Source organism: Heloderma suspectum, chromosome 3, assembly GCF_057233095.1.
Source record: "Heloderma suspectum isolate Gila_16-S chromosome 3, 16-S_ref, whole genome shotgun sequence".
NCBI lineage: Eukaryota > Metazoa > Chordata > Lepidosauria > Squamata > Helodermatidae > Heloderma > Heloderma suspectum.
Genome location: NC_139460.1, coordinates 182360502 through 182387834, shown reverse-complemented (window position 1 = coordinate 182387834; position 27333 = coordinate 182360502). Strand labels below are relative to the sequence as shown.

The window sequence follows — 27333 nt, the reverse complement described above, 5'->3', positions numbered from 1 at the left end:
TAGCCAAGGATCCCAGGGATTGAAAGTGCCACCCCGACCCTTGGGGATCCCCTCCTTCTAATGCACTCCTCCCCAAGTCCCAGCACCCCATTTTCATATAGAAGTGCAAACCACCCCATTTCTCTACCCCAAAGCGAGTGGGGAACGCATTGAACCCTGGGGACACCCTTGCTGTGTGTGTGTGTGATATACACCCCATTTCCCCACCTGTCAACTGTGCCAGGCTGTCAAAACAGCCTTCCTACAGTGTAGCCTTGAGTGCTCCCTTATATGTTTGACAAACAAGAGAGCAGCCAAGGCAAAGCCCCTATATTTTTGGATACCTGCAGCTGCACAACTGCACAAGTACAAATAACCAAAATAAATGTAAAAAAACAAAACAAAACTAAAGGGGCCAGGTACTCCATAGCTGCTTTTTCCTGAAAATAAAAGTGGCTAGGTTAAGTGTGCCTTTTTAAAATACATGAATAATATAAAGTGCTGTTTGGCCCTGAATCTCTCTGTGTGTGTATCCAGAGAGGTAGCCAATGGAGGTAGTCTGTTGTAGCAACCTAAAGACGAAGGGCACAATCCTATGCATGTGCTACTGGCTGGGGAATTATGGGAGTTGTAGGGCTTTTTTTCTCTCTAAGCATAAGATTGCACCCTAACAGAGTTATCATAGCATAAGTGTTCATGGCATACAACCCATTTGCATCTGATAAAGTGATTATAGTCTGTTAAAGCTATATATCACTCACCCTTTTCATGGCTGGCTCCTTTGGCAGATAAACTTGGCCATCAGTCATACTACACCCTTTTCTATACACATTCTCTCCACTTTTCCTTCCGTTTGATAACTTTAACTCCATTATCAGCTGGTTATTTTCTGGATCCGGGCAAACATCTCCTCCTGCAATTAGAAAATTAGTGTGTGCTTCCTAGCACTAATACTCAAAAGGCATTGTGCAGCTATTCTGACTTCTTTTCCTTAATGGGGTTTTCTGGTAATAAAAAAAGATGGAAGCAGCGGTGGGAAAACATGGGAGAGGGAAGATTATGTAATCTGGACCTCCCATAAAATTTTGTGAATGAAGCAGTGTGATCACACAGTAAAAGCCTTGTCTGGAAGCACCCTTTATTCTCATACTTGTGCCAGCTGTTATGAGCTGGCACATTCTTCTACAATTACCTTTTACTGAAATGGTGAAGGGAGAAATATAGCATAGACTAGAGGATGCCACCTGGGGTATTGGTCCTCCAGAGAACAAGCCCAAAGTAAATGCCTCAGTCAAACTAAGGCCAGTGTTAGAAAGGAATAATTTGAGAGATCTGGATGAAGAGTCCAGGACTCATAGTACAATCACATAAATGTCTGATCAGAAGTAACTTACTCCCAGCCTGGTAACCAGACATGGTACGCGAATGGAACTGTACATTCAGTATTTTATCATTTTCCTATTTTAAATCATTGTGGAAAGCTTAGATAATTTATTTTATTAGGGATTTGATAAATCTAATTTAAAAAAACAACAAACAAAAAATGTGAGCACTTTGCAAGGCTCAGAGGCACTCTCTCCTTTAAAAGGCTGCTCTGTATAAGAGGGGGAAAGCAGTCTGCATGCCTCAGAAACACTGGTCACAATGGTTAAAGACACTGTGACTGTGGGGGTGCTGATTAAAGACGTATTTCATAACAAGCATGTTGTACATTAAGGCTCTGGTCCAGAAGACAGAAACCCACCTTTCCTTGATTTTTCATTTCTTCTTCCTATTTCTGGAATGCTTGAGAGGTCAGATATGTTTCCATTCTGAACCAATAAGCTGTATGGTCTGCTCCAACCAGGAAAAAAATTCTTCACCTCTTGGTACGAGCTGAACAAAATGCTGGCAGCACCACAGGAACAATGTTGTAGAAAACACTCCTACACCAGGTGAAAGAGGAGATATGCTTGTAATGAATTTGCAACTAGGCAGAATATGTAACTGGCGCCGCAAGATATCACAAATGACTGGTGTTCTGGGGGGGGGGGGGAGAGAGAGAGAGAGAGAGAGAGAGAGAGAGAGATGGCCAGCTTTATCCCAAGACCAGTTACAGGACAAAATAAATGCTATTTCTGACATAATCTAGGAACCTAGGGGACAGAAGCTCCACCCTTGAACATAGAGCATTTTGCAGATAATACCTGCAGATTATTTCTACACCATAAGTGTGAGTAATATTACCTTGAATATAGTCATTCTCAAGGATCTAAGTTCTGTCCCAGATAACTGTTTTGGTTTAAACTTTTATGAATTAAGCATTTCAGAGAATTAAATCCTCCTTCATTAATGTTCTGAACATTTGCATTTTGCATAGGCTTCTGACTGATTTGTATATGCTCCATATTTTCCTCTCTGTTTCCAAGCAAATTAAATTGAAGGATGCTTGAATTGCAAGCACTGAAGATGCAAAAACGCTAGATTGTAGAATGACTCCTGAAAGAATCTGATAACATTTTTGTGTGCATAGCTGTCTTTTCACAACACTTGGTGGTACAATAAGATATACTAGAAAGAACTTTCAATAAAAATATAATAATAATAATAATAATAAAAATAAAAATAAATAATCTGCAAGAAGCAAGCATAGACAATTTAGTCTATACTTTGGGAGGACAGATACTGCCTCTCACATCTAGACTAAAGAGCCATAGAGTGCTAAAGAGATCACTGAATTGGAAGCAAGGTAGAAGGATATAGAATTTACAGAGTAGATAAAAAGGTCTTTGCATACTATATAGGCCCATTTGGGTTAGTGAACCTTCCATGTGCTTGGTTATACAAGCTCAGGGATTGCACAGCTCTCCCCCTGGTCCCCAGCTCCCTGGGCTTACGCACAGATCTTGGGAGTCTTAAGATCACCCTTTGAGGATGTTTGCTTAGCTCTGCCTGAGCTGTTATTAGGGTCTATGAACTGAACAAAAAAACAACCCCCTTAACTAAGCTAAAAGTACATTCTGTGCATATGCAGATTTCAGTTTTACCTTCTGAGCTAAAGAAGAACTTCTAAGGGAAATGGTGTTTGATACATCAAAACATTACGAGCTGGGGAAATTTGAAATTTAGACCAGGAAATTGTGAACTTCATTGACATCACTAAATTAATCAACAGAGTGCTTATATGCTCTGCAGAACAAACCATATACAATATTGTGCCATCTGAAAGCTTGTAAGAATTGTGGTGACCAACACAAGGTCCTGTGTGGGAGTCACAGATGAAAATCACTGGACAGTGCCAGCCCTCCCGTGAAGCATGGTGAGGCGCCTGCATCAGGTGGCAGAGCAGGAGCCACCGCCAGAAGAGCCTGCCAGCGGGACTCTCTAGAACGACTGTCCTCTCTCTCCTTCCCTTGTTGCTCATGGCTGGGAGAAGTGGCTATGGAGCTCTTGCCAGACCCACATGATCCCCCACAAGAACCCGATCGGTCTCACAAAACCCACACGAAGTCCCACAAGGTGTTGTGAGAGCTCAACACAACTGCTTCTTCTGGCCCTGCTATAGAGCCGATAAGGTGACAGTGGTAAAGGTAGGGGGCGCAGGACAGGCGAAGGAGTTGGGGGTTGCAGTGGCGTGATGCAGTGGTGGTGTGATAAGAGCCCTTGGGCTGGACTTGTCACTGGATCAGCAATTTTTGCAGCTCAAGACTCGGGGGGGGGGGAGACATGAGGGGAAGAGAAAGAAGGGAAGTGGAAGAAAATTAAAAAAAACCCAAAACAATAATCTGAGAGATGGCAAGAAACAAGTCACTGAACCAAAAGCCAATTACACAACTGATTTCAACTGAAAGCCTGATGAAAGTCTAACTCTGCAAAGAAGGGGATATCCAATACATTTTTTTACTTGTCTTCCTGACAACTTCATCTCTCTGAAGGTGGAAGAAGGAATAAGGGGGTCTACTGTTCTGTCCTGATCAACAGGGAAGAAATGGTAGATGAAGTGAAAGTGGCAGGGACTTTAGGGGAAAGTGACCATATCATCTTTGAATTCGCGATAGAGAGGGCTGTGAAAACTGAGCTTAGTCAAGATACATACCTTGGACTTTAGGAAAGCCAGTTTCAAAAAGCTGAGGGGAACATTGGCTGGGATCCCATGGCTAGAAACCCTGAAGGAAAAGAAGACTTCAAGAGGGATGGGAGATCCTGAACACTGAAATATAAGGCATAATCACAAACTAATCCCCTGAGAAGGAAAAATAGGGGAGCTGGACAACTCTGATGAGATGAACTCAAAAGGGTCATGTATAGAAAATGGAAGGGGGGACGTATTACCAAGGAGGAGTATAATAGACTGAACCTGTAAGGATGGTGTCAGCAAAGCAAAGGCCTAGAATGAGATGAGTCTGACGAGGGATGCTAAAAACAACAAAAAGGGCTTCTTTGGCTATGTTAGGAGCAAGAAGTTCAAGAAAAGGGCAGAGCCTCTGCTTAGGGAAGATGGTGAATTAGTAACACACAATGGAGAGAAGGCTATTTTGCTTCAGTCTTCTCCCACAAGGGGCGTTGTGTTCAAAGTGGGACAAGTAGAAAAAATTATACATGGAGGGATTTGCAGCCCAGAATAAGTAAGGACATGGTTAGACAGCACTTAGCTACTTTAAATGCATTCAAGTCTCGAGGGCCAGACGAATTGCATCCCTGGTTGCTGAAGGAGTTTGCACACATTATTTCAGAGCCACTGCCTGGAATCTTTGAGAACTCCTGGGATAAAAGATGAGCTACTGGCAGACTAGAGATGGGCAAATATTGTTGTCATAGTTCCCAAGTCTGAGCCTAGCAGTTGCAGGTTCAAGGGTCTAAGAGTTCCAAGGTGGCCAGCACAAACAGCAATCAGGCAAAATACAAAGTCTCAATGGTCTAGGTCACAGGCAACAAGGTTCCAAGGCAACGCACCAGGAAAGGAACAGGCAGAAGGAGAGTCAGAGTTCAGTCCAGAAGTACTCAACCAGGAATCAGTCCAGGAAGCAGTCCAAAGGCAAGGGAAGCTGGTTTCAGGAAGGTTGACTGACATGGTTTCCAGCAACTCTCTCAGCCTTACACTGATGCAAAGGCTGTCAGAGCCACACCCAAGCCTCAGCTGTGAGCTGATAGTGACTGCAGCTGAAAAGGTCCTAATGTGGACAAGTCTCCTATGTGCAACTAGATCTTTTCTCACAAGAAGGCCTTTGGCTCAATCTAGCGCTCCTTGTGAGTTCCTGTCTTTTCAAGTGGTGTCTCTCCTGAGGGCTTGAGGGGTTCTCTGCCTCCAGTCTGGATTTGACTCCCAGACCTGAGATTCTGCATCACTGGTGTGGACCCTTATACTAAGGCAGCTTCTAAAGATTATTTAGAGAAAACAAACCACAGGGGGAAGGGATAAGCAGACACACACAGCTTCATTGATCCCTCTTAAAGTTACTTTTCCCTAACAAAATCACCCACTGGGTAGCTGTGACACACGCACATGCGCCCACACAGAGAGAGAATCTGTGTGCTTCAAGCAGGTGTTTTTGCTTCAAGCAGGTGTTAAGAGTTGAGTTGTTCCTTCTGCACAGTCACATATACTAGAAGCTAGGCTAGGATACTGCTACCATAGCAGACCAGCTGGGTCATGAGCCCCCCCCCCCCGCCTCCATGCACATTACTACTAATAAGGGACTTTCTGTCTATTAATGGACTATGAAATCTTAACCAGTTTGGATAGCAACAGAATCTGTATTAGTAAATACTACTGCTGCTGCTGCTACACTAATAATAATATGAATGTTAATGATATGAATGTTAATAATATGAATTTATTAGTAGCCTGGCAAATATTGTAGATTCTAGAGTAAGAATGCCATCTGAGTAAGCCATTAACAAAACACCATTGCATGAAAAATCCCTCCTCAGTAGTGCAGTGGCAAATTCGGAAGTGCGGGGTCCCCTGGTGACAGTCACAGCCACGCCCCCTCACAGCCACGCCCCTTCTAGGATTGTACAACCTTGTAAGACATACAGTCTTCAACTGGGATCCAAACTCAGTGCAGCTGAGAGTAAGGCAGGGCTATTTCAATTGGATGTCTGCGGGGAAAAAAAGCAGGGGTGTTAACCTTTTTCACTCACTCACACAAACATTTTAGGTTTTCAGAATATGATCCTCTATGGAAGCTTCACTCTCTCAACTCAGCCCTCATGGACAGATCCCATCTCATTTAAACAGCCCCCTTGCACACTCCCTTGGCATCCCAACATTACCCATTAGCCTTCCCTGAGCTCCTTCATTTTATTTCTTCCATCCCCCAACAGAAACGTCCACACACCCAGCTGCATTGAACCACACACACACACACACACACACCCCTACCTTCTTTCTCCCCTCCCAGCAACTGATTTTTTTCTGTTTCCCTTCCCTCCACCAGGGTTTGTTTGCCCAGATACATGCCAACCTTTTACCAAAAAGTGTAGCTGACAGAGCAGGTTGCATTTGGCAATTCTGCTTACTGTAGAAATTACTGTTCAAGAATTAACAGTGCAATCTAATGGGTGTTTATTTCGAATTAAATTTACAGAGATCTTGGGAAAGCAGCTAAGGCTGCAGTCGTACACACACTTACCTGGGAGAAAGCCCAATTGGCAATTGAACATAGTGGGACTGACTTCTGAATAAACATGCATAGGATTGTGTGATAAATCCTAAAAACTGGCACAAACCAGCCACCTGCCCTGCCCCATAAGTAAATAATGGTGGCAGTGCCCCCCACCCCTCTCCTGCTGCTGCCGTGGCCAGCAGCAGCAGCCCTGAACAGGTGGCCAGTGCTGCAGGAGACGAGCACAGCACCGGGTGCACAGACACAGAGCAGGGACAGGCAGAGAAGCCAAGAGCTGAGGAGGAGAAGGGGGGGGGGCGAGAGGAGGCTGCAGAGTTGCCTCAGGCTCCCTCTCCCCCTTGCTCCCTTTGTCTGGCCTGCTGATGAGAGGCAGCCGTCGGGACTCCCTCTGTTCCCTCCTCCTTCCCTAGCAGACTGCGACCCAGCTGGGGGCTGGCTTCAAAAAAAGTGCCAGACCAATGCCCCGGCGCAACCCACCACCACTACACCACTGATCATAATCCATTAACATAGAATCATAGAATAGTAGGGTTGGAAGGGGCCTACAAGGCCATCGAGTCCAACCCCCTGCTCAGTGCAGGAATCCAGGTCAGATTGCAACTTGTTGCATAGATAAGATTGCTTTGATTTTTCCAACATAGTTAAAACTTTTAGGCTACAATCCTTTGCCTGCTTACCTGGAAGTAAGGCCCAGTGAATTCAGTGGGACTTACTTCTGAGTAGATATAGTATCGCGCTCCGAACTTGGAGATGACTGCCTATCCAATGCAGGGCAGGAGAAGCGTGGAGGGGATCTTCCCCTCTGCGCTTCAGCCGCCCTGCATTTGCAGCTAGACAGCCGATTTTGGCTGTCTAGCTGCAGAAAGTCAGAGCAGTGGAAGCAGCGGCCAGACGACACGTTGGATGTGTCCTACTGGCATTTCTGACTTCCCTGCCCTGGCATGCCCTGAGGAACGCTCAGTTTTTGCAGCTCTGCACTCCTCTTCCAAGCACAAACACAGTGCGGAAGGGGGTGAAGGTCAGTTCTCAGGGAACTGACCTATCCTATGGCCATCTAGTCACTGACTAGCAGCTATAGGATTGCGCCCCTAGTGGATCACAAGTGGAATATGAGCTAGCAGCTAAGAAAATTAACGCAATATTGGGCTGCATTACCAGAAGCATAGTGTCCAGATCATGGGAAGTAATCGTTCCGCTCTATCCTGTGTTAAGTCAGGCTGCATTTGGAGTACTGTGTCTAGTTCTGGGTGCACCATTTTAAGAAGGACTTTAACAAGTTGGAGAGCATCCAGAAAAGGGCAACCAGGATGGTGAGGAAACCAAGTCCTGTGAGGAACAGTTAAAAGGCTGGGTATGTTTAGCCTGGAGAAGAGAAGATTAAGAGGAGACATGATAGTGGTCTTCAAATATCTGAAAGGCTGTCATGCAGAAGATGAAATAGACTTGTTCTTTGTTGCTCCAGAGGCAGGTGGAAATTGCAGGGAAGCAGATTTTGGCTAAACATTAGGAGAAACTGCCTAACAGTGAGAACTGTTCAGCAGCGGAACAGATTGCCTCAGGAGGTGGTGGGTTCTCCTTCACTGGAGGTGTTTAAGCAGAGACCGGATGGCCATCTATCAGGGATGCTATAGCTGCATCCTGCAGTGCAGAGGCTGCATTGAGAAGAGGGTTGGACTAGATAACCTCTGAGGTCCCTTCCAACTCTCCAATTCTATGATTTGGGAAAAGAGTTAGCTGATGCAGAGAGAGAAAGATTGGAGGGGTGAGTTGGTTAACACAGAGAGAGAGGAAGAGAGATTGTGGAGGAGGGAGTTGGCTGGCATAGAAAGAGAGAGAGAGAATGAATGAATGAATGAATGAATGAATGAATGAATGAATTATGGGGTGAGTTGGCTGAGGCAGAGAGAGTTCGCCTTTTCTGAAATGAATATTTTGCCTTCTATGAAATGGATGTTCTGCTTAGAGCAAAAAACTCTGGGTTGAAAGGGTAGGTTTTGTGTTTTGAAGCTCAAACCCCATCTCTACCCTGTACTCTGTTTACTGTGCAAATTACTTGTCCTTTAGCCTCACCAGATTGCCTCCCGTGATGTGTGTTTTATCACTGGCTCTGCCTACCACAGCAGCCATTTTGTGAAGGTGCCCACAACACTTTTTAAAAGTTCCAAATGTGCCCACAATCCCTAAAAGGTTGGGGACTCCTGCCCTAGGCCATGTGGTCCAGCAGAATAAGAATTTGTTGACAGTTGGTATCACACCATCACCACCTTTTAGCATTTATGTAATGTTCAAAGCACGTTATGTACATTATATCAAATTCCAGAGATATTGTGAAAAAAAACAGCAAAGAGTATTGTGGCATCTTAAAATCCCATATTTCTCTTATATAGGCAGCAGAATGGTATCATTGCCAGTATAAGTCATATTGCAAGGATAGCAGGTAAATGCATCACCAATTTCTGCTGTTGTGAATGGGTCACTTTTTATCATATATTTAATTGGCCTTTGCATAAAAATACCACAGACTTACTGTACTTACATTTAATGCATTTTGGTTGTTGAGTTTATAAACTTTATTTTCTCTGCACCTCTTTATCAGGGATTCACAACCTTTGTATTACAGCAGGACACAAACACAAGCACTTTACTGGAGTTCATGGATCAAGAGTCCTTCATGAGCCCAAGTTCAAATTAAATCAGATTATCCAAGCAGAGCCAGAAATAGAGGGCATTTCTATACAGGGCTTTTATTGTGCACTCGTGATTGCTCACTTACGGTAGTTTGTGAGTCCTTTAGATGCCACCGTCATCCTCCAGGGCATCTCCTGCTCTTTGCAATCATTATTGTGGATTTTTTTCCTAACAAAGTCTGTATTTTTTTTATCCCGCCATAGAAGCTGCGTGTAAAAGTTCAATTCCACTGTACCACAATGCCATCTAGTAGTTATATAATGAAACATATAGAATGGCAGAGAGAGAGAAAACCCAGGAAAAAGGCCCGTGTAAAAGAGCTGATCTTGATCCTGCAAAGAATCTGGAAAGAGAAGCCCTGGTAAGGGTGCAGGATACAAGCCTCATTTAGAAATGCTCAGAGTCTTAAAGTCCAGCAGTATAATCTAAGGCAGAGTCCCAAGGCATGGGATTCAAGGCATGCAAAAGTTCAGGGTTCAAGAGTAATCCAGCAAAGGAGTGTCCCGGATCAGCTATGTTGTACCCAAAAGCTCTTGTGTCTCTGCACCAGCTTTAGGCGATGGTGGGGTGATTAGAGTTCCTTGCTTGTCTATCTAATTCTTCAGGGGATCTTCGCCTGCAGTTGAGAACGGCACCTCATAGGGTGTCTCTTCCTCTCCTCCATTTCCAGCCATTGGTGTTGCCTAGGAGGCAGTGTTGGGCATGCCCCTTCTTCTGCCAAGTCTACCTCCTCATCCCTTATCAAGCAATGTTTCTCAGGTGGGGCAATTCAGCAGCTTCTTCCTAGGCTGGCTCTGGCTGGAGGGGAGAAGGAGTAGCAGCATCCCCTTGATCGCAATCTACTGTGAAACTAGGCAGAAAGGAATTCCCAGCACCAGAAATCCAAAACTTGGCCAGGCCCTAAATCAGGCCCTTCTAACTCTGAATCAGTCTCTTCATCTGAGACCATGGCATCCAGACGGGGGGGGGGGGGGGGGCTCAAGCTCCCTGACTAACTGCCTAAGGGTGCTTCCACATGTAGTGCTACCAATCAGAAGGCATTACGCAGCAATGTCACCCTTTTTCCATAATGGATTTTCTGCTGTAAGAAAAAAAGATAGAAGAAATGGCGGGAAAACATAAGCCTTGTTTGGAAGTACCCTGAGCCCCATCTGGAGGCCAGCTGAATGAATCCAGATTGTTCTAGGGTGAAGAGAAAGGAGCCCTGTCTATCAGTCCCTAGCAAAGAAGAAAAACACATGTGACAAAGGCATAGTTTTTATTGCACAGTTGGTTCAGGAAAGGGACTATGACCATCATCAAGAGCTGAGCATTTCCAATTTCTTTCCCCCACCTCTCTGCCCTGAAGGCTTATGGGAAGTGGCTTCAGCAGAGACAACAGAGTAGGACACATCAGCAACTGGAACAACATGGAGCAGCAGTCGATTGGGTTTTTAATTACGTTGTGGTGTCTTTGGAGTCCAGCATGTGTTTGAGGGGAGAATGGTGGGGCAGGAGGGGCCACCATAGAAGTAGTTATGGGCAGAGTGTGTTATGGTGGTAGGGGATGGGACTGTCAGGTGTTGGGAAGGCGGTCCTGACATCTATATACTATTTCACCTTCCAGCCCATCCCCCAATCTGGCCTTTTGCTGGTCCCCTCAGATGTCAAGGTGCTGCTGATAAGTGCAGGCCAGTCTGGTGTGAGGGGGTGATCATCTGTGATCTGGTCCAGGAAGAAACAGCTGTCCTGACATGCATAACAGAAACCTGGTTGGATGAAGGGGGTGGTGTAACCCTCTCCCAAATGTGTCCTCTGGGGTATGGGGTGCAGCTGCAATCAAGGCTTGAGAAGCGGGGAGCAGGCAGCTGCTGTGGTCTATAAATATACCATCTCCTTGACCAGATACCCGATTCAGTAGTCGGCCAGTTTTGAGTGTCTGTGTCTGGTACTGGTAACAGAGACAAGATCGTGTTTCTGTCAGTGTACCATTCACCCTATTACCTGACAGTCTCCCTACCTGAGCTGACAGAGGTGGTCTCAGAGGCGATGTTAGGACTTTAACATTGATGCTGAGGCTGCCTTGTGTGGAGTGGCCCAGGACTTTATGGCCACCATAACAACCAGAGGACTGTGTCAAATAATATCTGACCCAACACATTTGGTAGGACCCACATTGTACTGGAATGGGGGACGGTGATCTGGGAATGAGGGAGCCTACGATCAGTTCATTGTCGTGGACAGATCACTGTCTGGTAAGGTTTGGGTTGTGGGTTGGCTCTACCCTTTGCAAGTGCAGAGGACCAACTGTAATGGTAGGCCCACAGTGACTCATAGATGATTTCCTGATGTTGCCGGGGGATTTTCCCACAGAATTGGACAAAGGTCCTCTGGAGCTGTGACTGGTCCTCTCTCTCTCAGCATTCAGCAAGGGGGTCAAGACACAACTTTTTAATTTGGCTTTTTAAACTGTTCAGTTTTAAATATTGTGTTTAATGTTTTACTATGTTCATATTTTTTAATCATTCTTGTTTTCTGAATTTTTGTAAACTGCCTTGGTTGGTTCCAGAAAGATGGTATAGAAATGCAATAATTAAATAATACTGCAACAGGTACAGAATATGACAACTAGAATGTTTGTGGGAGCTAGGCGCTCAGATCATATTGCCATATCATTGTTTTATCATTTATGCTGGCTGCCTGTTAGTTCACAGGCCCAGTTCAAGGTGCTGGTTTTGGCCTTAAAAGCCCTAAATGGTTTGGGACCATGCTGTCATGTTAGCCCCTCAGATCTATTACTACTTTGAATATTTATTGGAAGTAAATAATAATTTATATATACACATTTCAAATATTTATTAATGTCTATATAAACATTTATGTATAAAAACTGAACTTGCCCAAACCAACTAGATAGATAGATAGATAGATAGATAGATAGATAGATAGATTTCAATAAAAGAAATAAGAACAAGTGCGAGGAATGTGCTCAGCCAATAATTTGCTGAAAGCTGAACAGAAGCTCTACTCCCTGTTTTCTCTTCATTCCATTCTCTTCTGTCTCTTGTGCAGTATCAGCCTTTGACCAAGGGCTTCCATGTCCAAAAGGAAATACTGCATAGTAGACAGAGAAGACTAGGACGTGGTGCAGGTAAGGAAAGGAGAGTTACATGGTAATGGAAGGTCAGTTCAGGTGGATAGATACAACCATTTCTTACCTCATTTAGTTGGTTTGTTTTCTGCTCCTTCTGCAAGCTGCAGATTTCTTTCTGTAATCTCAGATTGTGCTCTTGTAGCTGTCCAATTTTTTCAATAAGTTGGCAGATGTGCTCCAGATAACCCAGGCCTGAGCTGAGGGCCTTGGCATTTCCTTGGTTCACCTACAATGAAAAAAATCCAAGGATTTGGATATTTTCTGTAAAAATTATTGCTTCCAGAAAATACTGTAATTTATACTGCACCCATGCTGGCCATTGTAAGGGGACACTCCTCAAAGAATCAGCTCAAGCCAGCCTGATTGTGGCCCAATTAAGACTAGCACTTGGAACTTCCCCACTTAAACAGACAGCTACTGCTCCAAGGCTCCTTCACACCAAGCTTTTATCCTGCGATTGAGATTGCTCTTTCATGGAAGTTTGTGGGCTCTTTACATTATGCTGTGATCATTCAAGGCATCTCCTGCACTAAATGCCCTTTGTTCCATTTTTAAATAGATCGCAGATAATGAGCTATCAAATTACCCCATTGTGCTCCGCTTCAGTTTCCTCCGTGAAAAGAGTAAAAGCGGCAAGAAGAGGAACAAGATCAATGAAAGCGAATGGAAGACTCAGATATGGGGAGAAGGAGGGGGAAGGGGTGGGGGGAAAGGAAGTACGTGAAAAAGGGAGTCATGATCCTGCATTTACAACGGAAGCAGAAAGCCCTATTTTAAATGCAGGATTTTAGGCTGGTGTAGAGATGCCGCCAGTTAAGTCCATGCAAAAGAAGTTGTCCATGTAGACCAAGGGCTTTGGCATTTGCATAACACCTGGACTTGGTGCAGCTAAAGAAATTGGGCCTGATCTTACATCAGCACAACCAGCTTATGGGAAGAGAGGTGACTTAAGTCCAATACATCATTGTCTGTATTGGATATTGTACTTGACGAACTCATGGCAAGCTAGTAAGTGCACACTGTTAATAAACTATTAACAATTAACATCTTTAGCCCTGTTTACACAATCTACTGGGTACACAAGGGAGCAGGATTGCAATGGCCCTTCCCCATCAGCTCCTCTGCAGAGAAGATGCATAAAAGTTATGTAAAACGGCTCATGAGAAATTGCATTTCTACAAGTGGGACTTGTGACCGTTATGCTGTGTCTCCAGTGTATCCCACCCAGTTGTGTTGGTGTGTTTCCTCTGTCTGTCTGTCTGTCTTTCCTGGTCATGCTCATTCCATTCTCCTTCCCTCTCTCCTTCTGCTGTCTTGTTCACTCACTCCTTCCCAACACCACCATTACCACGCAGTTCCTCACAAACTCCATGTCTTCCTATTGCGCGTATCCCTGGAAGCATTCCCCTCCCTGCTTGGTCAGGAGGCTGTTTTGTCTTCTGCTTCCTGTTTCCCCCACTTCCAAAGTGTGCAATGGCATTGACTGAGTTGTGTCATGCTAGGGAAATGGATGACCAATGGCCACCCCTTCACTTGTTGCCTGGTTTCTTGAGGGTTAAAAAAGGGACTTGCAGCACCCTCCACCCCCATATCAGAGCACAGAAGAGGGTATGCAAACCATCAAGGAAGAAAGTGAGGTTGTGACATCCATGTGCAGTCCTCATCTAACAAGTTTTGGGAATTTCTGTTAACCGCTTTCAGGGAATCAATTAGAGTGGCAAGTTATTGCAAAGAAAGAGGCCACACATTACCAAAAAAGAGCATAAAAGAGGACACAGAGTGCACAAAAATTGCATATGCTAATGTATATGTATATATGCAAATTTAGAAATAATTACTCTAATTAAAATAGAAATACAATAGATCCCACTACAATGGAGAAGACACGACCTGTGTGCCTGCTCAGTCTGTTAACCAGATGCGAACTGCTGATGTCCTGCTCTCTCTTCTTATCATTTCTTATGGTTCTTTATCTTTAAACCTGACTTGGACTGGACAGGTTTAGAGGATACCTTCAAACAGAGGATGCCTTCAAATGGACAACTCTTCTCTGTAAAGTAGGATACCTGGCTAACCTAGGGTCAATGCTTAATGTTTTATACTTCTGCATACCTCAACATGCAGAAGTCTCCCTTCTATTTGTGGGTGACCCCTTTTTACTTCAAAACCAATCAGTATGGGGCCATCTGTAAGATATTTTTGGTAACTGCATAACATTTTAATTAAGTAACAAACATTCTATGTAAAACCAGTATATATTGCAGAACAGCAGATTCAGCATAATCATGTACAAAGTAAAATATAACAGCAGATTCACTTAGATCAGAGGTCCCCAGTGTTTTGGGTCCATGAGCACATTTGGAATTTTGAGAGCCTGTTGTGGGCATTCTCACAAAATGGCTGCCGTAGTAGGCATAGCTGGTCACAAAACACTCATTCCCAGAGGGAAAACTGCAGGGTGTCTACCAGCGATTTACTCCGAGCTGGCTGCGTGTTGAAGTCATTAGGGATACATGACGTCGTGGCCATCCAGCAGCCACCCTGGAGCTTATCAGGGAAAAACCAGATTTCCTGAGACTGCTTAAAGTCCGATTCTTTTCCTTAAGTCTCTGCAGTATAGTTGCTGTGTGCCCCAACCCCCACATTTAGCTCAGGACAGGTATGCTAACCCTGCCCAGGGATGTGCCTTTCACCATGACCTTGGTCAAGGGGTATTTCCTGTCTCCCATCCTGTGTTTCCCAGCACAGACCAATTAGTGCCTACTCAGAAGTAACTCTCATTGTGCTCAATGATGCTTTCCCCCCAAATCAGAAGCAACTATTTCACCCCTCTGTTAAGGCGATCCAGCACACCAACATGTTAGGAGGCTTGGGGCTGGTAGCGAGGCTTCTCCCCCTAAAGTGCACATCAGAAGCAACTATTTCGCACCTTTGTTAGGGAGAAGGGGGGGGAGAACCTGGAGGGGGGGAAGCCTCTCTTATCGGTTGAGCAGCCCCTGCCTCTCAGATGACGTTCACTCCAACCCCCCCACCCTACCCGGAAGTGAAGTGACTTAGAATGGTGTGACGCATACCCTCGTGGAGCCCTGCCTGGACCAAAAATGACTCCTAGTTGTCTTGGAGACACAGCCCTGGTGAGACTAAAAGAAAAATAACTTATCTAAGAACCTAAGTACAAGACAGAAGTGAGATCTGAGCTCCAAAACACAAAAGAACTGTACTGAACCCAGATAAAGAAGGCGCTGAAGGGTACCACTTTGCTTTGCAGCCAGCCTCCAAGTTAAAAACAAAAGTAGTTAATAAAAATCAGGAGGGGCCAGGAGCATGGCAGGTGCTGAGAAAAGTATCTGTGTGCACGTTGTTCCCCATGGCACCACGATGGACACCCCATACTTAGACACATTCAAACAGGGGCGTTGCTAGGGTCTTAAAAGATCCGGGACACAGGCCAATAACACAAATTTGCACGTGCACACACGCACATGAGTCTAAGCTAACATCTAATATATGTGTGTGTGTGGTGCGTGCATGCAGTGTGCTTGAGTGTGTGTATAGATTACATACATACATAAGAAGTGTGCACTGACCCCCCCACCCCACTTCAACTCAGACCCCAATTCAGCATTTTGGAAAACTTCCCACTTCTGCGCTGGCCAATTTGTAGTCAGACCACTCCAGCTCAGCACCAAACCTGAGTCAAGGTTTGGAAAAATTAGTATTTATGCTTCCTGTTAACTACCATGGGAAATTAGAAAAAAAACCTAACTTTTTCTCTTGGTCAGAACTGGATAATTTCAGGCATAGTAGCCCCCTAGAAGGAGATTACACCTTCCCAATGTCAGAAAAATAGGTGCAGGGTTTATATTTTCTTTTAAAGGGAACTGCCAACAACGTTTTTTATTATAGAATCATAGAATAGTACGGTTGGAAGGGGCCTACAAGGCCATCAAGTCCAACCTCCTGCTCAATGCAGGAATCCAAGTCAGAGCATCCTTGACAGATGGCTGTCCAGCCTCATCTTGAATGCCTCCAGTGTGGGAGAGCCAACCACCTCCCTAGGGAATGGGTTCCATTGATGTATTGCTCTAACAGTCAGGAAGTTTTTCCTGATGTTCAGCCGGAATCTGGCTTCCTGTAACTTGAGCCCATTATTCCCTGTCCTGCACTCTGGGATGATCGAGAAGAGATCCCGGCCTTCCTCTCTGTGACAACCTTTCAAGTACTTGAAGAGCGCTATCCTATCTCCCCTCAGTCTTCACTTCTCAAGGCTAAACATGCCCAGTTTTTTCAGTCTCTCTTCATAGGGCTTTGTTTCCAGTCCCCTGATCATCTTTCTTGCCATCCTCTGAACCCTCTCCAGTTTGTCTGCATGCTTCTTAAAATGTGGTGCCCAGAACTGGACACAGTACTCCAAATAAGGCCTAACCAATGCTGAGTAGAGGGGAACTAGTACTTCCCGGGATCTGGAAGCTATGCTTCTATTAAAGTAGCCCAAAAGAGCATTGGCCTTTTTTGCAGCAGCATCACATTGTTGGCTCATATTCAGCCTGTGATCTACAACAATTCCAAGATCCTTCTCTCTTGTCGTGTGGTTGAGCCACGTATCCCCCATCTTGTAACTGTGCATTTGGTTTCTTTTTCCTAGGTGCAGAACTTGGCATTTATCCCTATTAAATGTAATTCTGTTGTTTTCTGCCCAGTGCTCCAGTCTATCAAGATCACTTTGGATTTTGTTTCTGTCTTCCAAAGTGTTAGCTATCCTGCCCAATTTTGTGTCATCTGCAAATTTGATCAGCATTCCCTGCACCTCCTCCTCCAAGTCATTAATAAAAATGTTGAAGAGCACTGGGCCAGGACTGAGCCCTGCAGTACCCCACTCGTTACCTCTCCCCTACTTGTGGAAAGTAGGGCTGTGCATGGACACCAGCCCCACTTCGCTTCAGATGCCACTTTGGACCTTCCAAAGTGACCAATTCAGACCCCATCTGCTTTGACTCAGATCCGAATCCGAAGCGAGATTCAAATACCCAAATCTGTCGTTTTTGGCGTTTTACCATTGACTTGGAATGGAAAACACAAATGGCCATTACTTTTTTAGTTTTCACGATACATACATGAAATTTGGGGAATTTTCAGCCCCCCTAGAGGGCATCCCACCTGCCAAATCTCAGACAGTTTGGCCCACTAGCCAGTAAAATTTGATTTTTTCAAGGAAATCTCTCAAAGCAAAGAGTTATAACTTTTCACTGCTTGCACAGAAGTGCATGAACATTAGGGAACACACAGCCTCTCTGGAGGGCATCCCACCTGCCAAATCTCAGACAGTTTGGCCCACTAGTTTTGTGCATGGCGCAGGTGAAATTTGCTGTTCTCAGAAACTCAAACCAAAGTTCATAAAGGGATAATCAAGTTAGGTGTTGAAGCGGTGAGGAGGTCACTATCCCTAAACTCTGCTGTAGGTTTCTTTGAAGTGCAAATAACCCGTTTCCTCTAGAACTACTGTCCTGTTCACAGTCAATAACCTCAGGGTCTCTTTGGCTGAATTGCTTGGGAAAATACTGGGTGGTAGGAAGGAAGCAAACAAAGACAGCAACCCTGCCAGGTGGGCACACTGACTTGAACGAAGAGCAACGACAGTTCTGTGCTGGACGGACAGAGGTAGAAAGCAACACAGCAACCCTGCCAGGAGGGCACAGCAGTGCCCTCTGTTTTTGGAAATGTGGACTGTGTGTATCCTTTGACACACACTGTTTGCTTGTCCGCACAGCACAAGCACGTGCACACACGCACACACACATGAGCAAAAGAAAAGCAAACACTAAACTACAAGCAAAGGGGGTGCGGGGACTAACTATAATCCTAAGGGCTTTTTAATTTTGGTTTTGTTTTGTTTTAGGGAAAAGAGATCAAAAGTGGGAAGAGAAGGAATTGAGAAGGGGAGGTGGAGGGAAGCCAAGAACAAGGAAAGGAGAGTACTATATTTATATATACATTTATACTTCTTTCTATCTATCTATCTATCTATCTATCTATCTATCTATCTATATCTAGACAGAATCAAAGTAAGGACAAACTAATGGTTGAGACAGAGTTGAAAGGGGGAAAATGAGCAACTACAGTGAAATTTTCTGGATTTTTAAATGAACAAACAAGAATGATTGGTAAACCTATTACAGAAGGGTGGGGAGACAGTAACATAGCTGTCATAGCACGCACTTTCTTCTCAGCTTCGTTCTGCCAAAGGAGAGCGGGAAGGGCTAAGGCTTCCTCTACCATACCCGGCAGAGAGTGGTGCAATTGCTCCCAGTGGCCGCAGCAGAGGCAGGATAGGACTGGAGCCGAGAGAGAAATGCCGTGGAGCTTCTCTTGCAGCTCCCGTCCCATTCTACCGCCACCATCATTGCACACCATGGCAGCTCATCAGGGCAGCAGGGGCTGCTCAATTATCAGGCAGATCACACACCCCAGTGGATCGTCTTGCGCCCCCCCTGGGGTGCATACACCCCACTTTGGATACCACTGCTCTAGCTTCTAGTCCTCTCCTCTCCTGTAACACTACCACTCTCACAATGAGCAAACGGAGGCTGACTCAATGCAAAGCTCACTCCTGCCCTCCTCCTCCTCCTCCTCTCCCCTCTCCCTTCCCCGCTCCCCCCTTGTCTTCTGCCCCTCTCAGTGGCTGGATCTCTCTCAAATTGATACATTTGGCACCTCTGCCTCCCCCCCCCCCGCTCTGTGATCTTTCACAAGTTGATACAGTTTGGAGACAGCCTGTCTGGGCTGCTCAGAAGGCATAGGAAGAACTATGAATCTCCGAGGTGGACGAGGCACCTCGTCGACAAGCTGCTTTGCTTCAGGGCACCTTGTTGCTATTCTGATCTGCTTCTGATCCGACAAGGCACCTCCGAATCAGCCTGCTTCGCCTCGTTATTTGGGCTTCAGACCAAAGCAGTGCACAGCCCTAGTGGAAAGTAAGTTGCAATTCGACTTGTAGCTTAATGGAAGAGCAATGAGATATTAGTGCTCAGGCACAGTCTAAGAGTAACATTATAAAATACAGCAGATAATTTAAGTGTGAAGGAGGTCTAACAGGCAGTGCTGGAAGTCTACAGCAGAAGCCACAGTGTTATTGTACTTAGGAATATGGTTGTCTGAATTTTGGTCAAAATCTTATTTATTTCTGGCATTTATATACTGCTGAATATAATAAAATCTCTCAGCAGTTCACAATAGTAAAGTGCAATATTAAAAACACAACATTAAAACAGAGCATTAAAAACACTTCCAACTACAGTAAAAAAAATCAAGGAGCAGTAAAATGGAGCAGCATACTTGATGTACTTACAGCCCAGAGAAAGCCTGGGTGAAAAGGTGCGTTTTCAAGAGGAATTTGAAAGATGTCACATTTTCTGCCTCCCAAACAGTGCAGGGGGCGGCTTTCCAGAGGGCGGGTGCACCACAGGGGGCGGTTGATCCTCCTAATAGTAGCAGCACCCAACCCACGTTTTACCATCTTGTCAACAATGATAGCATGGGAAACCCTGTCAAATACTTCGCTGGTGGCCTTGCATTGATTCGGACACTGAGAAGACTGTAAAATGAGTGCAGCACATGCCAGGTGCACATGTCACGCATCAAAGGCACCTCCATTTCACAGGGAAGTGAAGCCTTGGTCAAAAATGGTGGGTCTGTTCCAAGGGGAAAATGCTCAAAAATGGTCTTTGTTTCATCCCAAATATCTGCAACAACAATCAGAGCCCTGTGCCTATTATTTGTGAACCCAGCAGCACAGCAAAAGTCAATTGGGAACCTTCCAGGTGCTAGAGGAGGGGAAGGAGATGTCATCTTAATTCGGGCTGCCTCAGCATACTTGGGAAGGAATACGCCCCACTGAGGGGAATGGGACTGACTTCAGACTGAGTAGTAAACACGTTTGGAGTTACATTGTTGGGCTCCCCCTGCTGGGACATTCAGGCTTGGTTCTGGCTGACTGCCCTCGTGCAGAGCGAATTCAACTTAACTGATAGTAGAAAAAGGTCTCAGATACCTTAAAGCTACTAGTAGCCATTTTCATTGGAACAACAGCAGCCACAATCCACCACAACTCTCTTTTTCTGGGACTGTTCACACATCATGCTAGCCCATGATGGGTGACTAGCTATGCAGGGTGGGTTGTTTCGCAAACAACCCACCCTGCGTGGTTAGCACACCTGCCTAATGATCAGGCAAACAACCCACAGTGCGTGGCTTGTTGGCCTCCTCCACCCCCCTCAGTCCTCCATGTGGCATCCCAGGGGACTTTGCAGCAGACCCATCTTGTCTGCTGCCAAGTTGCCCTTCCCGGCTCTAACTGTGACCTTGATCGCAGTCGGAGCCCTTTAAAAAAATGTCCTGGTTCCGTTTTTGTGCAGAAATAGGACTGTAATTTTTTTTCCACATTTCCCTGTGTTCTGGGGGCGGGGGGCTTCCTTCAATTTTCCACAGATGCACATGTGAGCAACAGTGGGAAACTGAAGGATACCGGCTTGTCCCTCCTGCACCCCTGCATGTTGCACTTGGCACATACATGGATGCAGGTGAGAATAGCCTATATCGAGTCCCCAGCACCACTTGGCACATACATGGATGCAGGTGAGAATAGCCTGTATCGAGTCCCCAGCACCACTTCTTTTGGTGTGCTATGCATGCCGTTCCCCTTCCCTTTAAAGATCCCTCCAGAGGCTTCGGTTTTGACAGCTATTAAATGGGGACATGTGTCTACTTTCCTGAGAAAGAGCAGGGAGGGCAGAGGGGGAGTGGGATGCCAAATGCGGGACCCCCTTAAGGGGTTAGTCCACCCATAAAGGCATGGGAATCTCATTGGGAAGTGGGCAATTTCAAACCTTTTCCCCCCAGCCCACAGGAGAAAAACTTTTTAAATCACCCACTTCCCATGCTTTTAAGGGTGGACTACATCCTTGGAGGGGTGCTCAACCTAGCTCCCCTCTGCCTGTGCCCGCCCCCACTGCTTCATATGAAACTAGACAACCACTCCACTTTTCACTGAAGATCGCTCTTGCCACTTCCAGTTTGAGAGCTGTCAAACTAGAGGCAGAGAGAGTGAGCTTGAGGGAGAAGGGGAACTGCATGTCGAGCACCCACTAAAAGGGGTACAGGGGACCCATCTTGATCTGCATGTCTACTGGGTCTACATGCAGACAGGCATGTCTACTGGGAAGTAAATATGATGGAGTTCAACTGGGCTTACTCCCAGGTAAGTGTGTCTAGGATTGCAGTCTCCATGTATTTAAGTTCTAATTAAAAACATGTTGACTGTACACCATTAATCTACCTCAGTCTTGTGGATAAAGCCTTCCAATTCTTAGGATGGAATGTATGGCAGGGCTGAGTTTTGGCATTAAATAAAAGTCCTATAATATTTTGCCCAAAATATCCCCCAGTGTCAGACCCTTGATACACCACTCTACACCATCTGCACTCTATCTAGTGGCATTGTCATTATAGGTGAGGGATTTCCACTCAGTTTAATCAGAACTGCTATGATTTAATTGCATCCAACAGGATCCCGTACTGCATAGAACCAGGAACTTCATGCACCTCTAGGAAAAGTCATACTAGAGCAGAAGGTAGTGGGGGAACTTAACAAGCACACAAGACAGGTCCTCAGCACCCCTTCTTCCAGTTGCCCCACATGCGGTTCACCTTCTCCGTCAAGATCGCTGAAGCCGCTTCTAATTTTGACAGTGGTCAAAACTGGAAGGAGCTTTAGTGATCTTGCTGAAAGATGGGGTGGGCATCTAGTTACATATGAAGCAATGAAGAGGGCAGCACAGGGAGGTGTGGGGTAGGTGGGAGACCCCTCCGAGGGTGTAGTCCACTCTTAAAAGCATGGAGTTCCTGTTGGGAAGTTGGTGATTTTAAATATGATTCCCCCTTCGGGGGGGAATGCTTAGAATTACCCACTTACCAAGTGGTTAACTACGCTTTAAAGGATGGACTACACCCTGGGAGGGGCCACCCACCTACCCCACACCTCCCCGTGCTGCCCTCTCCGCTGCTTCATATGTAACTAGACACCGACCTCATGTTTCAGCAAAGATTGCTCAAACTAGTTCCAGGCAGGTCAACAGTATTTTTCAGTCACCTGCTGTTCCGCAAATGCAGAACAGTAGTAAACTGAACAATAATAGCAATAATATAATAATGTTAAGAAAACACGGTGAGAATTAGGCACATCAGCTAAGTCCCTATGTTTTAAAGGGTGGACTATGGCTCTGCCCCAAACTAGCCTACCCCTTTCCATGTGTGCCTCCCCGCTGATCCCACCCCCTGCCAGAAGTGTTTCTGTTTTGGACAGTCACAACTGCAACAAAGCGATAATTTAAAAAAGGAGGAGTCTCCAACCAGGATTACAGTTGGATTGCAGTTGGAGCGTAGATGGGGGAATGGCGGCATGAAGTAGGGGCAGTGACATCCCCTCCAAAGTGTAGTTTCAGCATGGTTGGAGGGGCTGTCCCTGGTAAGGGGAAAGAGGCACTTACAGAGGTTTGGCTGCGATCGCAGACAGTGATAGCTGCCACAATTGCTCGGCAAGAGTGGCAGGGGTTTCTGATGCTCTTGCTGGGTGGCTTGCTGCCCCATGCCCTTTACCCATGATGGGTTGGTGTGTTTAGGTTCGGATGACACACCAACCCATCGTGAATAAAACAACTCCTACTGTAGACGGTGGGTTCTCAGGGTGGGTTGTTTGGGAAAAACAACCCACCCTGATCAGAACAGTCCGGGTTCAGATGACACACTAACCAGCGTTGCTTAGTGTGTCGTGTGAACCTGTCTCTTTCTGTTACTTTGAGAGTGAGTACAAGACTGATTCTCCATTCATCTGTAGTTTCTAAAGGGTGAACTCTCAGGACATGGAATCAGGTTCAGACATGTGCAAGATACAAATGAATCCAAGCACATGTGGTAACGGAAGGTAATTAGGCCTCGCAACCCCAGCCACTGAAGCAGTTCATGTTTTAAGTTAACAAATGGGCACTCACATTATTTTTTTTTCATGCAGGAGCATAGCCCAAGTTTATTTCTTAAATAGTTCATTTGTGGAATAACTTCAGTTGATATTCATCCCCCACTTGGCGGGGAAGGATAGTTATAAAAAAAATTAGTTGAAACTACTAAACTATTTCAAAGTAATTACAACAGTCGTTCTGACTACTTTTAATAAAATGTAGTTAGCTAATAGTTAAAATACTACTTAGTTAATAGTTGTAGCTAAAGTTCTTTTTAATTAACGAATACCTAATCAGTGTGTTTAGAGTTGTTTCACAAGATTTCTTATGAACTGTCCAAATGAGCCTCCCCACACATCAAGGTGACAATTAATTGATCAAGCTACTCCAAGTATAACTAATACAAAGACATGCAGTTTCTCTGGAGTGCTCACTGTCGTCTTAAGGACAGAAGCAAGGTGAAAAAGGGAAGAGGTGGGGCTGCACTGGTAATGATATCAGGAGCCAAAGGGTTCCACAGGTGCATGCAGGAAGGAAAGCAATTCTAGACAATGCCAGCAGAGAACTGAAACCCAGGGAAGTAAACATTTCAATATTGGATGTTGTAAGACTTGTACAGTGTTAAGTAAAGAATCATAGAGTCATAGAATAGTAGGGTTGGAAGGGGCCTACAAGGCCATCGAGTCCAACCCTCTGCTCAATGCAGGAATCCAACTCAGAGCATCCCTGACAGGTGGCTGTCCAGCCTCGTCTTGAAGGCCTCCAGTGTGGGACAGCCCACCACCTCCCCAGGTAATTGGTTCCATTGTCGTATTGCTCTAACAGTCAGGAAGTTTTTCCTGATGTTCAGCCGGATCTGGCTTCCAGATTGTTTTATTGCACATTCCAGTCTGCTATGGTATTATTTTGCAGCAGTGAGTATTACAACAGTGGTTGTATCTCTACAGAAGTAATCTTAAAAAATTCCTGACTTCAGTACAAACCATCACACCATGGGGGACGAAGTCTCCATGCTACCCAAGAGATAGCACATTGCCTCATTGCTCAGTCTAAGCACATATGGGGAGGAGACATGGGGAGCTTCCCCCCATCCCTGAAACTGCCTCTTTCTCTCAGGGAGAGCAGGCAGATTCATATTTCCGGAACTAATCCCATCCAAGGCATTCTAGTTTGCACTGAATGTCCCTACCTTACTCAGCCTGCAGCACTCATCCATGTAGTCATCCAAGCTGTCACTTGTGTGATATTTTCTTAAGGGATGCCCTTGAAGTGGCATGTCTTCTAAATTGTCATTTCTGTAATCATTACCAGGCCTTTTCTCTTCTGTAGGTGTAGTAATGAGGAGGGATGTGTTGACCCCTTCACTGGTTTTGTCTTCCAAACATTTTCCTTGGCTACCACCAAAAAAAGACTGTTCGGGATTTTTTCCCTCTAGGCAATCAGTGTCTTCCTCCAAGGAAACTGCAGAAGTCCGTAATGCATCTGTCTGCCCTGTATAGTGTTGCGCTGACTTTTTACAACATGAAATACACAGACCGGCATCTACAGTGTCTTTGCACATTCTCATTATTAAAAGGTTAGCCGCTGGAGAAGAAGAGGCACTCAGCACTCCAGAATCACAGGAAGAATCTCTGCTGTGGAGCACAAAACTCTTTTCAGAGCCTTTGGGTATAGACAGAGAATTGGCTCCACTTGGCAACTCCACATCCGAGTCTTCTGATTCAAGTTTGGCCAATCTGGGTATCTGGCTGTTCACAGTTAAATTGTTGAGGCCAGAGAGTGTAGCAAGGTACTCTGTTTTTACTGGAGTATCGCTTATGATGACTGAACTTGCTTGTTGCTCTAGCTGGGTGCTTGGTTCCTCTGAAGTGTCTGCAGTTGTAGGAGGATAATGTCTTAGTCCTTTACTTAGATATTTTTCATTGCTTATTATCTTCATGTTTGTCAGAACCACCTTGCTATCAGATAGTGGGATCTTTTTTCCTAATTAAAAAAATAAAAAGAGGACAATCACAAACAATTGCAATCCTTGATCTCCTTAACATTATGCACCATCTCATAGCTTTGTGGTACAGTCCAACTACTGCAGGGCATAATGAGGTTGATAGATCTCTCAGTCTTCTGCCATTTTTAATTTGTAAGAAGGCCTGCCCAGAGTCCTACTTATGTAGAGACTGGCTATAAATATTCAGAGAGAAGGGGAGTTGCACATACCTGCAGGGAACCTCCTCTCCAGCCAGTCCAGATAAGTAAAGAGGAGAAACAGGCCCAGCCAAGGCTTGGAAAGCTCCTCTGGAATTGCAACACTTTAGAATGCAGATGGGGGTTATCACAAGTATAGAATGCTCTCCCATATCCAAAACTCCTTGTCTGTGAAAAAACTAGCACATTAAGGAAAGAGCATCTAGCTTAGTTGTCACATGCTTTTTCTGAAAGATGGATGGATTCTCTGTACCAGTGTTTCACCTGGTCTAAATAAAGAACAGTTTGGGACCTCAGAAGAGCTTCTGTGACTAATTTGAAAACGATCTTGTTGTGGGTAATGGAAAGGAATCTAGATGGAGAGCTGTATTATTCACATTAAATAGGTAGTTCAAGTTTTCTATTGATAATATTGACTATTTTTAAATTAACATTTTATTGAAAGATGTTTGATTTTATGTATAAATAATCCCCATTTCCCCTCTGTCTTTATCCTCATCCTGCTTATCATACACACACACACACACACACACACACACACACACACAGAACTATAAAATGCAATAAAATATACAAATAAAAAAAATGTATAGAGTTTGTTGAATTAGTCAGAAGACTAAAAGTAAACATAGGACCATACTATATTAAAAGAGAACAAAATAAAATACATTTAAAACTCCACATAAAATTATACATAGGACAGAATTTAGTATTTGGCCTTTACTAAACAAAATTAAGATTAAAAGTATTCTAAGAGCAATAAAATTTAAAAATTGAGGAAGTACACACCAGTATGGGTTTTATATCATCAAAGCTGAGAATCTCCACCACAATCAGCTGTGATGGATTCCAGCTATCTTTTTCTAAGGGTGGAAACTACTGCAAAGGAAACTACTCTCTGAGTTACAAACTTATTAGTTCCTTGCAGCAGAAGGCTTAATTTTTCTTTCACTTATAAATATATGTATAAAACTTATATCATACAAAATTAGGTCTGTGCACTGCTTTGGCCCGAAGCTTCAGGCCACCTCTGAGGCGAAGCAGAGGGAGCATAAAGCAGCCTGAAGCAAAGCAGGTCACTCTGAAGTGTTTCAGTGCACTTCGGAGCGATCTAGAAGCTCAGCTGCCACACCGCCGCCACCACCCAGCCCCCAGCTCCTTACTTGGATGGTGGAGTCCATTCACAGCCCTACTAAAAATGCCTCTTAGCCATGTCTTCTGGTTATGTGTATGCACTCAGTCAGCTGGGATCCATCCAACCAAATAGGCCAGCGGCTCCCTGAAATCTATATGAGTCACTGAGAATCATGTTTACTGTGGTGAAAACTGGCCCAAAGGGGAAAGGGGGGTGCTGTTGGGCAGGCCTATATCTGATGACTTAGAGCCACACCTCCAGCAATTATAAGCGGTGGCTATGCCCAGTGCCTGAAGGTGAGCAGGGATCTAAAACACCCCAACCATTTCTTTCTTTCTTTTTTTGCTGTATGAGGCACAGCCTCAAATCCACTGCCAAAGTCTTTATTGCAGCTAACACAACAGTGCCACTGAAGTGGTTTGGAGAATGGCCTCTTTCAGATTGGCAATTGTGAGAACATGGAGTTTAGATCAGTCTCCCAAGGATTCCAGCTCAGCAGATTCCAGCCCCCAGTGTATCTGGTCCAAACCAAGTTGCTAAACAATGCTTCAGCTGCAAGTACTGCCATGCAGCTGTAGG

The 27333-nt window shown here is 45.0% G+C and overlaps 1 protein-coding gene across 1 annotated transcript in view; it reads right to left on the bottom strand.

Moving 5' to 3' along the window:
• Positions 1–27333, bottom strand: part of LOC146350504 (uncharacterized) — a 46991-nt gene that overhangs the window by 11200 nt on the left and 8458 nt on the right. The window contains exons 2-5 of the mRNA XM_084845135.1: positions 24607–25400; positions 12473–12634; positions 1724–1904; positions 741–892 (exon numbers count right to left, since the gene is read on the bottom strand). Of these exons, the coding sequence (XP_084701261.1) occupies positions 741–892; positions 1724–1904; positions 12473–12634; positions 24607–25400 (1289 nt within the window). The remainder of the gene's footprint in view (positions 1–740; positions 893–1723; positions 1905–12472; positions 12635–24606; positions 25401–27333) is intronic.